General features: G+C 38.2%; 2 protein-coding genes across 4 annotated transcripts in view; both read right to left on the bottom strand.

Moving 5' to 3' along the window:
- Positions 1 to 46: 46 nt before the first annotated feature.
- Positions 47 to 5,962, bottom strand: gtf2h1 (general transcription factor IIH, polypeptide 1). 2 transcript variants are annotated; one of them, XM_086073808.1, is made up of 15 exons: positions 5,786 to 5,962; positions 5,321 to 5,547; positions 5,054 to 5,246; positions 4,679 to 4,844; positions 4,497 to 4,590; positions 4,276 to 4,425; positions 4,093 to 4,172; positions 3,041 to 3,174; positions 2,878 to 2,959; positions 2,697 to 2,785; positions 2,477 to 2,594; positions 2,111 to 2,201; positions 1,864 to 1,979; positions 1,184 to 1,276; positions 47 to 749 (listed from the first exon to the last, which is right to left on the bottom strand). In XM_086073808.1, exons 2-15 carry the CDS (start codon positions 5,472 to 5,474, stop codon positions 663 to 665), a joined length of 1,647 nt encoding a protein of 548 aa, XP_085929934.1. In that variant the 5' UTR covers positions 5,475 to 5,547; positions 5,786 to 5,962; the 3' UTR covers positions 47 to 662. The 2 variants fall into 2 exon arrangements, with proteins under 2 accessions (XP_085929934.1, XP_085929933.1); XM_086073807.1 differs by having other exon boundaries at positions 5,321 to 5,490.
- Positions 5,963 to 6,818: 856 nt separating this feature from the next.
- The window catches only part of LOC147175254 (uncharacterized), a 28,448-nt gene continuing 22,215 nt past the window's right edge, over positions 6,819 to 13,051 (bottom strand). For both annotated transcript variants that reach the window (XM_086074582.1, XM_086074583.1), the window contains exons 31-42: positions 12,652 to 12,890; positions 12,095 to 12,266; positions 11,748 to 11,992; positions 11,455 to 11,638; positions 11,161 to 11,362; positions 10,903 to 11,081; positions 9,614 to 9,683; positions 9,348 to 9,487; positions 9,243 to 9,274; positions 9,000 to 9,165; positions 7,815 to 7,938; positions 6,819 to 7,731 (exon numbers count right to left, since the gene is read on the bottom strand). In XM_086074582.1, the coding sequence (XP_085930708.1) occupies positions 7,554 to 7,731; positions 7,815 to 7,938; positions 9,000 to 9,165; positions 9,243 to 9,274; positions 9,348 to 9,487; positions 9,614 to 9,683; positions 10,903 to 11,081; positions 11,161 to 11,362; positions 11,455 to 11,638; positions 11,748 to 11,992; positions 12,095 to 12,266; positions 12,652 to 12,890 (1,931 nt within the window). In that variant the 3' untranslated portion in view covers positions 6,819 to 7,553. The remainder of the gene's footprint in view (positions 7,732 to 7,814; positions 7,939 to 8,999; positions 9,166 to 9,242; positions 9,275 to 9,347; positions 9,488 to 9,613; positions 9,684 to 10,902; positions 11,082 to 11,160; positions 11,363 to 11,454; positions 11,639 to 11,747; positions 11,993 to 12,094; positions 12,267 to 12,651; positions 12,891 to 13,051) is intronic.

Here is a 13,051-nt window from a genome sequence, read left to right as displayed (position 1 = left end):
ACGACACGCCTCATGGAGAATCCGCAAATTAGGAGAAAAATCCATCTCTCATTAGAAGTTTATTTTTTCTCCTTGAAATGAAGCTATGAATCCAAATTTGCATGCATGCACTGTCACCAGGCTGCAACTAGCAACAAAAACGTCCTACCTTTTAATTCATAGTAACATTTGGTATATACAGTACAGTGCAGACAGAACCGACAAGAGTGAACTGTGTCTCCAACACACCAACACACTCCAGTGTGATGTGTCTTTAAAATATTGCTGGAACACGTTTCCATTCTCTGTCCTGTTCCCAGAGGGGCTCTCCGCACCGATGAAACGTCGGCAGTCCTCTGCTTGTCATCCTGAGAGCCTACACGATTTTCATGAGAAACTTGGTGTACAGCATCGTAAAAGTCCCATTACCGAAACCAATATCTCATCCGTAGAAAGAACACAAAGATTAAGAAACAAGTTTTCATGACTAAAATGCCATATGCCTCTCGTAAACGTTAACTGATGCGGCGGCGGTGGCGGCGTCGTCCGCCGATGTCTTCGTCACGAGCGTCCTGTGAAGCCGCCTGGCTGCTATCTGTCGTCTCAGCAGGCGCCCGAAGGCTTCCGTGGGACATCCTTGTCCGCTTTGTCTTCATTGTCCTTCGCCGACAAAGCGCCAGGCCTCAGGTTTTCCTCATCATGCGGCGCGTTTGCCAGACGTGGAACTTGCTGTATGCCGTCTGTAACATCTGCTCTAAGTGTGCTGTGAGCTGCAGGGGTGTCAATAAAACAAGAAGTGATTATATATGATGTTAAAACGAATCAGTCGTTTCATTTGGAAAAAAAAGATATCTCTACTTCTTCGTCTTTACTTTCTTAAAATAGATCCATTACTTTTTCAATCTTCTGCTGATGACATGATGTATAAAAAAATGTAAAGAGATGTCAAGTTAGTTGAGATTTTGAGGGTTATTTTAACAGTAAAAAAAAATTGAGACGGCAGTGCCATGGATGAATGTCAATCAGAGACTGGGAGCGATAATGACCAGATTTGGACCAGCAAAAAATGTCTCCATCCATGGCTTTATTTAATCAAGAGAATTGTTTGATGTTGTCAGCTAATGTAATTGATTGTGGCGAGCGTGCAGAATAGGCGAAAAAAAAAATTGGGGTTGAACTATAGGAAAGAAAAATAGATACTTACGTTTTTATTTAAATATTGACGTTGAATCTTCTCTTGAAAAGGACAAAGCTTGGTTGTCTGAAATCTCTCCAGGTTGGACTTCATTTTAATCAACTGTATAAAAAAAATACATATGAGGGTCTAAATAAAGAGGAGAAATGCTAATGGGACCTTTTTTTGTATTTTTACATATTGGTCGGAGGGAGGGCGTTAGAGTCTGTCTAGGCCATGGGTATCAAACATACGGCCCATGGACGGGGGTTTAATCTGGGCCGTGACCACAGGACACACAAAGTGCAGTTTTCCACCAAAATTAACAGTTGTTGCTCATTTTGTCCACTGGAGGGCGCACTGACAACCACTTAAATAAAATTCTGTTAGTTGTTACTCAGGATTTGACAGAAATGTAGATTACTCTGCAAAAAAAAATAATAGTAAATGTTAATATCTTTATAATGCATTAGGAAATATTTGGAACAGAGAAAATGTTTTAACATGTCGTTATGTATAACTTACTGGTCCGGCCCACTTGAAATCAAATTTGAGTTAAAGTGTCCCCAGAATTAAAATAAGTGTGACACCCCTGCTCTAGGCCAACACAGTGGTATGGGATGTTAAATTTGCTGTGTAAATTCATCTGAAATTAAACAGGGTGAAGGCGCTATTGTGATGTACAATAGTGTTACTCAACAATTAGTCACCTTCTCCTCAAAAAATGGCGTGTTGGCAGGAAAACAGGACCAGAAATGTCTCAACAACTCCCCCGCAGCTGTATAAAGATGCTTCAGTTCCCCTTGTATATCAGATGGTACCATCTCTGCCAGCATCACAAATGAAAAAAGACAAAAGAATGGAAATCAGTTCATGGGGTAAAAAAAATAAAAATAAATAAAACAGTATGCTCTATCAAAGGAAGTGGGATGTTTTCGACTGTGATTCACGACGTACGATTTATGGCTTGCTGCGATCCTGTCTGCATGAGGAGGCCGCCGGGAGAAAGCGCTGCGATGGCGGAAGTTGCCGCCGCGCTGGTTAGAACCTGCAGAGAGGAAATGGCTGAGACGTTTTGCACCGCCGGATGTGATATCACAAGTCATCACATCCAAACGGAAAATAATCCTAAATGGTCTCGGTGGGAGAATGCACCATCGCACCGAGTTTGTTGTACTGTCATTTTGTTCAAATCTTTATTACATACATTAGCGAATGTAGACTATTTGTTTTTGGCTCTCAAAACAAAAATATCATTTAATGAAATTGCAAAAGTAGTGCCAGAGCAAATAATGGAAATGTATAGCGTTCGCTTGATCAAACCTGAGTTAGGTTGGGTTTGTAATTGGCCAACTCGTGCCGGATGTGGTTGACGGAGCTGATGATTTCTTGGCTTGTTGTGTACTTTAGGGACTGAAGAGGCACAGGACCATGCGCATACCTTTACAAGAAAAATTGAGAAAGAACTACATTAGCAACACTGTGGAGAATAATAATAATAACAATAATAAACATAGGCCTTATATGTGGAAATAATTCTAACCTGTCTGACTTTTTGAGGTTTAATGCAACCACTTTTGGCCCGTTTTCCCTTTGCAAATCCTCATACTCTATGGCTTCTTGTAATTTCACCTAAAAACATTGCAAGTCAGTGATTATGCACATTTTACCTTCATGTGATGGACAAAAAATCTAATGAAAATAAAATAACAGAGCAATTGTACCTTCTTGATGGGAGGCTGAAAGAGGTCTGAATCCCGAGAGTTTCCATCAGTGCTGCTGGTCTCGCTACCTTGGTCATTCTCCCTTGAAAACAATGGCGGGGAAGATTTCGGATGAGGAAGTTCTTGGGAAATCGACATGGGACATTCCTATCTATATTTGTACCCCTTGCGTGTGCCTGCTGCCAGCACCATGGCGCTGTGATGGTTGAAGCGCTTTATAATGGCGTAGTTGCTGCTCTCCTTCACTGTCCTGTTTGAATTGGAAGTGGAGGGCAGCGGTGTGCCAACACCGTAACCCTGCAACAAACACAAGCAAGAGACTGAACAGTTGTTTTTGTTAATACTGTAAAGAAAAAATAGCACTCTGTAATAGTGTACTTCATGAACACAGAATTAAAATATTATTAAAAAGAATGTGAATAATTAAGTTTGTGCATTATGATTTAATGCTTCAATTCATTGAGCTGCTCCTTCGGGTGTGCATACCTTGGTCAACAGGGGGCAGTATATTATAATCGACAGTGCTACTACAATCTATTTAAGGCTGTCACAAGCGAATCTTTTACAATTGAGTATCCCATCAGTTACTTTATCGATTACTAGAATAATAGTCGTTGCTTAAGAGCTGAAATTATCAATGCTATCTGTTAGCCAGTCTATGGCGTTTTCTATTATGTGTTAGCGTTAAGCTCGACGGCAACGTTTTGGTGTCGTTTTAAATATACACGGTGTAATTCTGTTTAGTTTATGTTCACTTTAAAATGATTCACTCACATCTCAAGGCAACACTGTATTACCTCTTGGTGTGTTTTGCAGTTTCTTTGGCTATTGGGGCTTTTTATTGTGACAATTATTCAAAAAGAATGCACATCTTTAATTACTTCTGATGCAAAAGTTTTCCTGTTAAGTTGTATTGTTTTACATTTCGATGGTTAAAATGTTTGTGTATTATTTGCAGGCAAAAATAAAAATAAAATTTTGATATTATATATAAAACATCTTAAATCACTTACGGCTGGAGTATTTGTTTACTTTTTTTTTTTTTGCATGTGTATGATCATTAAGAAAACATTGCCTGTACAGTTTTGAAGGTTTTATGGTGACAACAATTTGACTCCGGAATAGATTCATTTTCTATGATTTCACATGGGGTGGAAAACCTGAAGAGGTCAACCAGGGTCCTGGAAAAGACTGTTTTCTATCAGTAACTCTTACCTCATCCAAAGATTTATCTTCTAATGACTGCAGGTCAACCAGGGGGTTCTTAACTCCTTGCACCACCATAGAATTTAACCCTTCATAAGAAACACGTTTTAAATACATATAAAGTATCACATAATGACACATACTGTACATATTACTACCTGTACATATTTGCAACATCTAAATGCTTTCTACCTTTTTCATCCAGCTTGGCACATTCTGTGAAGATGTCCTGCGTGCCGGTGTTGATGCGATCTCGGTGAAAATACTGCGACTGGAAGAAGCACGTCCAGAACTCCTTCTCGGTCAGGTCATTAGGCACACTCTCACAATACTTCTGTTTGACTGCAACGACAAGCGGCGTTGATGTGGATTGCGTACGCTTGTGCGAAAAAAACATTCACAGCCTCATTTACCCGCAGGATAGGTTCTGAAGATAGATTCAATGATATCTGTTGTCAGATTATATCTCAAGCCATTGCAGCCGTCCGTTTGAGGCCGTATGTCTGCCTATAAAGATAAAAAATGCCAAGAATTATTTAAAATGCAGCTGAAATTTTGGATAAAGTTGTACACAAAGGTTTATCGAGTCACTCACCAAAAAGGCTCCAGATATACCAACTTCCTGTTTATTGTTGCATACTGCATGATCTGTGTGGTTTAGGCCTCCTGATCGGTTAGCCCAGAATTCCTCAGCACTGATCACTTGGCTGACCACTAAATCTTTATATAGTTGAAAAAGCACCGGATCTTCTTGAAGCATCCTATGGGTGGAAAATAAACATTTTTAAAAAAATTTAACAAGGCTATGTATGGTTTAACTTTTTTATCAGTAGAATAAGTCATGTATTTTAGCATCCAATTGTCCCCCCCCCCCCATTTTTTTTTATATGTTATGGATTATTTTAGACACATATAAAGTTCTCACTATGTTTTTGAGAACATTCACGTCTCGTTATTAATGCAAGCTCACCTGTTTTTCTCCTCCAGTTCCTTGTTAGCTTTCTTCTTGAACTTGGGCAGGAGTTGCTGCAGAAGCTCTTTAGCAGCCTCCCGGTCTTTGAGTGCAGTGCTCTCATTTGCAAAGTGGAATGTGGTACTCTCGCCGGAGTGAAGGACCAGCTGGAGCTGAACTTTTGCTTTGCCGTCTGGGCTGATTTTCTGACCTGATCAGACGAGAAATAACGCTCCATTACACATTGTCTTTGCATTTTAATGTTTACACTAGAAGAGCTCTCACAGCGAATATCCGCATATAGGTGGCTGACGGTAAAACGGTCCTTGCCCTCTGGACTCCAGGCTATGCGTTCAGCCATCAAATAAAGAGTGCCATCCTGTTTCTTCTGGCGAACCTTTTTCACCACCAGAAGCACCTCTTCTGACAGCGAAGCCATGGCTCGGACGTGTAAACTGAGAGGGACCGGGGGGGAAGAGTGTCATTGTTTCTGGTCGTTATTAATCATGCATCTGTAATAACAAAAACGTGTATTCTTGAGGGGAATAATAAACAATAAGCCATGACAAAATGCACATCGACTCAATGCTTGTCATCCATGCAAGATGATGACTGCTGTAACTGAACAAGTAGTGTAGTGGCGTATTTCAAATGAATTATAACTCAGCTAGCCAGCATTACGTTAGCTAGCTCTAACAGTAAAAAGGAAAAGCCTGAGAGCATAAGTCGGCAGAAAAAAACTTACTTTACCTTAAAACTGGCGGACCCCGCTGCGGATACTTCACCTTTATTCAACGCATTATCTAAAAATAAATACCTAGTAGTCCCTGAATCTAAATAAACGAGCCATCTATCAAAAAAATGTAGACTAGTCTAATAATGAACAGACATACTTTAGCGCCGACATAGCTGATACTGTGTTACACTCAAAATTTCCGACCGTAAAATAAAGCGCAACGTTGGTTCCGACCGGAAAATACTCCCCGTGCAAACAAACAAAGGAACCTCTTTAATTGCATTTATTTACATTATATTTAACATAATAATAATAATAATAAAAAATAATACGCAATTTTCTTTGTTATACTTACCAGTATTTTGTTCGACTACACTGACTACCGTCTGACGAGTGTGTATTAAATTAACTTACATTTATTTAAATGTACTTAACCTAAATTAAACTACATTATGTTAAATTATAAACCCTCAAGGGGAATTTCAGTTCACACTCTGCTGCCTCAACAGTAGTCAAGAAAACAGACTAGCAATTGTTGCTATTTTCTGTTCGCTCACATTCCTGAAGTTATTGTTACATTTTTCTCGTTTTTATTTATTTTCTAAATATTTTATATATATATATATATATATATATGGTTTTTTTTACAAATTTATTTCACAGTAAAACAAGTGAATATCAATTCTCCTTTCAGACAACGTGTGTTTGCGTTTTGTTAAAATGTAGTGATAATCATAAATAATCCCACTCAAAACCTATTGCACCCTCCTGGCTATTTCCAATTATAATAGTATAATAGTCTATTTACAATTTTTCATACATGGCAAAGTAGAATTTGATTATAATTAAAACATCCTGCATAATGATAGTAAAAATAGTACAATATTTAGTGCTACCCATCTATTTTAAATAAATATGTTGAGGGAGGGTGGTCAATTCAATCTCACATTTACCACTATAAATGTGAAATGTAAATTGTGTACTGTATTTGTACCGGGTACTGACAGAATATTTGACATTGCACAATAAAAATAAGACATGAAGAGCTGCAATAGGAAAGTGTTTATTAGAATTAAGAGTGTTTAAGAATGCCAAATCAAAGAACATCAGTGGTTTTGTTGTGCAATAAACCAGAGTGAATGATAGAGAAACAATGTACATAGCAGTGGGATGCATTCTGCCATCATCAACTTATTTAGCATTTAGGGAAATTAAAGTGTCAATGCATTACATTTTTTGTAAAACAATGTATATTATGTGTTACTATGAACACATTCCTCTTCTCGATGCTCAACAAAACAAATTGCACAATGTGCAATTGACAGCAATTTCCCCATTTTAAATCACAAGATTTACAGTATGCAGGTACAGAGACACCGCCAATGCTAAAAACAACCAGATGAAGACTGAAATGCAATGAAATGAAACAATTTACTCTCAACAACTAAAAGAGTCATCAAGGCTCCAATATTTGCTAGACCTGCATGAAGGTATTTTGGTCTAATTTCCAAACATAAAATATTCTCAAACAAGATATGAAGACATAGTTAATCAATTTATTATTTATTAGGCTTAAATGTTTCTGAGCCATTTCCATAGGTCTGAATGAAAGTTTAACAGTAGAATAAACATTTTGTATTGCTTAGTCAGTTATACAAGTGGTCATCATTACACATACTGTAGAGCCTTGATTGTCTAATTGTTATTGAGGCAGAATGAATGATTTTATATGAATAGTGACTGTCCTCCTCACATTTAATACAGCCTTTAAAAATGTCAGATTTAATGGCTTGTGTTTTGTGTACAATGTGTAAGTTGACAGCCACACTTTTCAATTGAGATGTAGGAGTGTTTCATCTTGCTGCCATCAGCACAGATCATCTCCACTTCCTTCTCTTTGGTGGCCGTTTCTTGACAACATGAGCAAGAGTGCGTCAGGCTGTTGCTCTCCGCAGAGTACCTGAGCAGATAGAGATAGATCCACACATAATTACCATTGCTAAGCATACATGAGGAAAAAGTGCTGTTAATGAGAAATCTCACATTGATGTCGACGCTCCGCAGGATCCCCCGCAGGTTGACATTTCCACCGGCACGGCTGAAGTGCAATTATTCATGTGCAAGTAGGTGGTGTTTGTGTTTATTTTACATTTGGAGGGAAGATCAACTAGGAAAGACAACAGATTGCACATTAGAAAATTCATCACACAATAACTTAAGTGGACGGAAGGACGTCTATATCGGAAAATGCCATCAAACTCCTCTTATGAAATATAATTAAAGGGATACTTGGCTCATTGAGACATTTTCAGCAGCAAAAAGTTAGGATTTGGTCTAGAATGAATTTGGTAACTTCATTAATGTTCTTAGTAAGATTAATACCTTTAAATATTTTTTTCTCTCCACTTGCTGTCGACTGAAGATGACATCACCCGTGCCGAGGAAGTGGGTAACGACCAAATCATGGCTCAGTTTGCTGACCAAACCCAGAAAACAAGTGAGCCATGATTGGTCGTTACCCACTTCCTCAGCACAGGTGATGTCATCTTCAGTCGACAGCAAGTGGAAAAATTTGTTTATAAAGTTATTAACTCATTTGCTACCAAAAATGTATAAATACGTTCTATTTTAAATGTTTTAGGTGTCCCAAATACATATTTATAAGTTTTTATGTTTTTTATGCTAGAGCATTCAGAAGGCTTTGATGCAGCCTCTGAACTGCAGAGAACGAGTGAAGGAATGGTCGCAATTACAAAAAATGGTGGCAAATGGCAGCGGAGTATGAGATCAACCAGGGCCATGTTGCAAACAGGCTGATTTCCCCACAGTTCTAAACAGATTTGTGAATAATGATGAAAGCTATATTAGCTATATTCTAATGCTAATTGCTGCAAAATGGAAACATATATAATGAACAGAAATATAATATACTTTAATCTTTCTTTTGGTAGGTTCCATGTTTTTATAGCATTAGAACACAATATTCTGTGGGCCTTGCAAAATCAGTCAAAATCTAGTAAAACAGCCGGGAGCAAAGGGGGGTTGCTTCAGTGAAAATGGCTGGGAGTGAATGAGTTAATTGTACAAGAAAAATAATGAAGCTATTAAATTCATTTTGGACAAAATATTGTCGATGAGTCAAGTATCCATTTAAGGAGCCTCATTATTGTTAATTATTTTAACCCATTTCTACTGGTCTCCTGATGAATTGCATCTTCTCCAACTCACCACATGTCAGGGTCTGGCAGCAGTCTACCGTTTGGTTCACCAACGCCTGGCCTTCCTTGCAGGTTATTGGCGCTTGAGTGGGACACACGCGAGGTACACAATGCACACTCAGCGTATCCGCATCGCAGACACACTGCTGGCAGCCGCTCTCCCAGCTGTCACCAATCTTTAGGTAGTGAAACACAAGTAAACCATGATCAATATATGAACTAACCTGAAGCAGCAAAACGACACCACAGGTACCTCTTTCGGTTCGCCATCAGGCCCAGTGCAACCTTTGACAAGAAACATTCTTTAGGGCTTTCAATTGATTTAATCACATGATAGTTGATTGTCAGTGGCTCTTACAGGCAGTGACGCAGATGTCGGAGGTTGAACTGAACAAGATCGTGCCAGCTGGACAGAAACATCCCTCCACAAATGTATTACACTCAGACCTCTGGTAATAGTTTTCTCCCTGGCATTGCAGTGTATACTTGTTGTTGTATCTATAATGACGAAAAGGGATGGCAGGAAAATACGATGACATCAAAACAAATGTTTGAGTGTGTGCGAACTGCACAATCCCGTGAGTATATAAATACATATGGAGTGAGTGAAATGAGAGTTGTTACCTTGCATTGCAAGTTGGTTCCACAATCGGCCCACAAGGTTTGTAGACTTTATGTGCAGGACATTTATATTCTACAACAATTAGAGAAATGTGTTGATGAATCAAAATAAATGAATATCCCCCTTTATAGATCGGCGACGGTGTAAAGATATTCAAACGTCACAATACGATAAATATCGCGGTATGAACCTCACGATACAATAATTATCACGATATTTTGGGGATGTTGGCCATATTTAAAAAAAAATAGCTCACAATACTGTATAAAAACCCATAAAATTATTATATAAAAAAAAAAAGATAATATTGTGGAAAAAAAGCACAATTGCTGGTATGATTTATGGGAGTGATAACCTCCACAGTGGCCAAAACATTCCTACTTAAAATTAAACCGCACTAATAAACTGACCACCAGAGTGTGCTAGAATTTCGCCTTTGTAGATGTGCTGCTTTTAACTCATTCACTGCCATTGGCAACTATAGACGTCAAAAATTAATTTGAACTATTTTTATTAGTTTAACATTTGTTTCCCCATTTTTGTTAACAAGAGTATGAAAACCCAGATTTTTTTGTACATTTAGAACAGATATAAAATTTGTGATTAATCGTGAGTTAACTTGTGAAGTCATTCGATTAATTACGATTAAAATTTTTAATCACCTGATGCCCCTAATTTTTAATAACCTTTTCTTAAAATTAAAAAAAAAAACTTTTACATTTTTAATGTTTTTTTAAGAAAAAAATATGTTAAATTATTACAATTTGTACACGTAATTAATCGCATGACTTCATTAGTTAACTCACGATTAATCACAAATTTTATATCCGTTCTAATACCCCCAAAAATTCTAGGTTTTTATACTTTTGTCAACAAAAGTGGGAAAAAATGTTAAACTAGAAATAGTTATCAATAAAAATGAATTTTTGACGTCTATAGCCGTTAATGGCAGTGAATAAGTTTTTAATATTGCGACATGATGACAACAATATAGTGGCAATTATAATATTGCAATATTGCCATTATCGTTGCATCCCTATTTATAGGGCACACATACAAAATGAAGATTTATTTTTTCCTTAAATACTTTGGTTTAAAAAAATGAATTGTTACTTGATTTCATTAATTGGTCATTATTATCATTATCTTTTTTCACAGTTTGGCAGGAGGGAAAATCCATGGTTCTAATAATCCCTTACTGTGAGGTGTGTGTCATCCATGTCTACTATACAGAAAGTTAATTAAGTTTCCTTGGCGTAAAAAGGGCTACGCTAAAACCAAATGGTCTTACCGCACTGCCCCTGCGTCGCGTTCCTCCAGTCGACACAGATCGACGCCGCAGCACACATGCCGGCGTACGCCTCTAAACTGGAGCAACCCACTCTGGAGTGTGGCATGTGGCAAACATCAAATATACAGGCCTCGTAAAAGTCATCTGGTGAGACGGCTCTGTGGCACTCCCCAAATACACTGTGTACAAAACACAGCCATGAAGACAATTACTCACGGGCCACACTTTAGAAACAATGCATTTATTATGCGTACTTACCCGCTCATTATGATTTCACAAATTTCCGATTTACAAGTAGGTTGAGTTGGTGTTGGAATTGGTGTCGGCGGGGTAGGCGGCTTCTCGCAGTATGGTTTGTTCTTATCTGGTACATGCCACTCATGAGCCATTTCGGCGCAAGATGAGAGAATCTGCCCGCTGGGTAATCTGCAGTCGTTCTTTTTATTATTGTCACATGTACCTGGTGAGATCAGAAAACAGTTGCGATTGTCACCGTAACATGAAGACTTGTTTCATGTTGTTACTCTGAGCGCAAATACACGATTAGCTCACCGCACTGTCCCTCTGTGTTGTTGTGGAAAAGTGAAAAGGGTAAGTCAACGCTGAATAAAAGACCCTTGAACGTCACAACAGCTTCGATGGCCGGGATTCTCAGGAGCAGCTCGATTGCAGTGCTGGTGATGATGAAGTCGTCGTTGGCGTAAGTTGGAATTACTTTCTTGCCATTGACGTACACCTGAACACATAAGATTTGAGATTCAACAATTCTGATTTATGTTTAAACTATACTTTCATTTTAACAAGGATCAACAAAATATCAAGTGAATACAAGTAAAAATTTGTACCGTGTTGACTGTATTTGTGCCCCTCTCCTGTGTGAGAATGACCTCGTAGCTTTTGTAATACACAATCAAGCTGTTAGCGCAGGTTACTTCACCAGTGGCGTCACAGTTTTTGTTATCAATTAGGACGGTAAAATTGTGTCGAGGAATAATCTCTTTAACCAGGACGTAGGTGCAGTTTTTCTGAAAGCTGTAGTATTGACCGTCAAATGTGATATAATGTGGATCTCCCCAGCCGCTGCAAATACCTATAAAGTGATAGAAATCAATTTGGTCAGGACTATTAGTGATTTTAGGATCTTTTTTTTTTTTGCATGTAAAATCCCTGAAATGCTTCCAGTTGAACTCACATGTGCATTCGTAATGGAAACAGCAACCGTTGTCATCATAAACCCTCACTGGTGGTTGTCCATTTTCACACACAGGAATAATTATTGGGTCGCATGGCGTATGTTCTGTGAGGACTTTTCCATCATCACACAATGAAAAGGTACAGTTGCTTGAAATCCAAGTCTCACCATTCTGGAAAGGACAAATGACACATAAGTACACAAAACCATTTTACCCTGGCAATCTAAGCGTTGTTTTTATTCAGACTTTTTCAGCTGTAGAATAACAATATATAATAATATCATATGAAAACATGAAAGAAATGCTAATTGAGTATTAACCCAGTAAGACTCTGAGGTCTGCAAACTCGGGTCAATTAGTGGAGCCCAGAGTTCAAACCAAACATGGCGAAGTAGCATTTAGCTGTTATGCTGCACACAAATAGAATAAGATACCAGTTTTTGGGATTTCCTCTAGGAAGTGAATTTCCTGATTTGATGAAATACTGCCATGTGATTCTTGGTGAGATTAGAAGAGACAACGGTTATTCAAAATAACATTTGTAGAAGTTTGGTACCTTTCTTGGTGGGATGAGGTAATCACAGTCTTTGGGAGGCGCTTCAGTGGTTACCCTTGTGGTACTGGCGGTTGTTGTGACAACTTCTGTTGTTATGGCAGTTGTTGTTAAGGTGGTGGTAGGTGTTGGTGGAGTGGTTGGCTGACAAGGTCCTGCAAACTTCTCAATATTGCAAGTCTGATTGCAATATGCAATGAAACACCAACCTGCTTCATCGGTCTTATTGTAAACGATGGTACCTAAAAGCAATCATTTAATAATCAAGTCAGTTTGAGAAAAACACTTGCAGTACTTAACATAATTAAATGATTGTTTTTTATGGTGATGGATTGCGCCAAAAAGGTCACCAGGCTTTTGTTATCAGATGTGAAACAGGTCAAATATATTCATAGATATCATC

The sequence above is a fragment of the Leptonotus elevatus genome, chromosome 4, assembly GCF_054856555.1.
Source record: "Leptonotus elevatus isolate MCC_2025b chromosome 4, RoL_Lele_1.0, whole genome shotgun sequence".
Classification (NCBI taxonomy): Eukaryota; Metazoa; Chordata; class Actinopteri; order Syngnathiformes; family Syngnathidae; genus Leptonotus; species Leptonotus elevatus.
The sequence above is the reverse complement of the archived record's forward strand: the minus strand, read 5'-3'. Positions and strand labels throughout refer to the sequence as shown.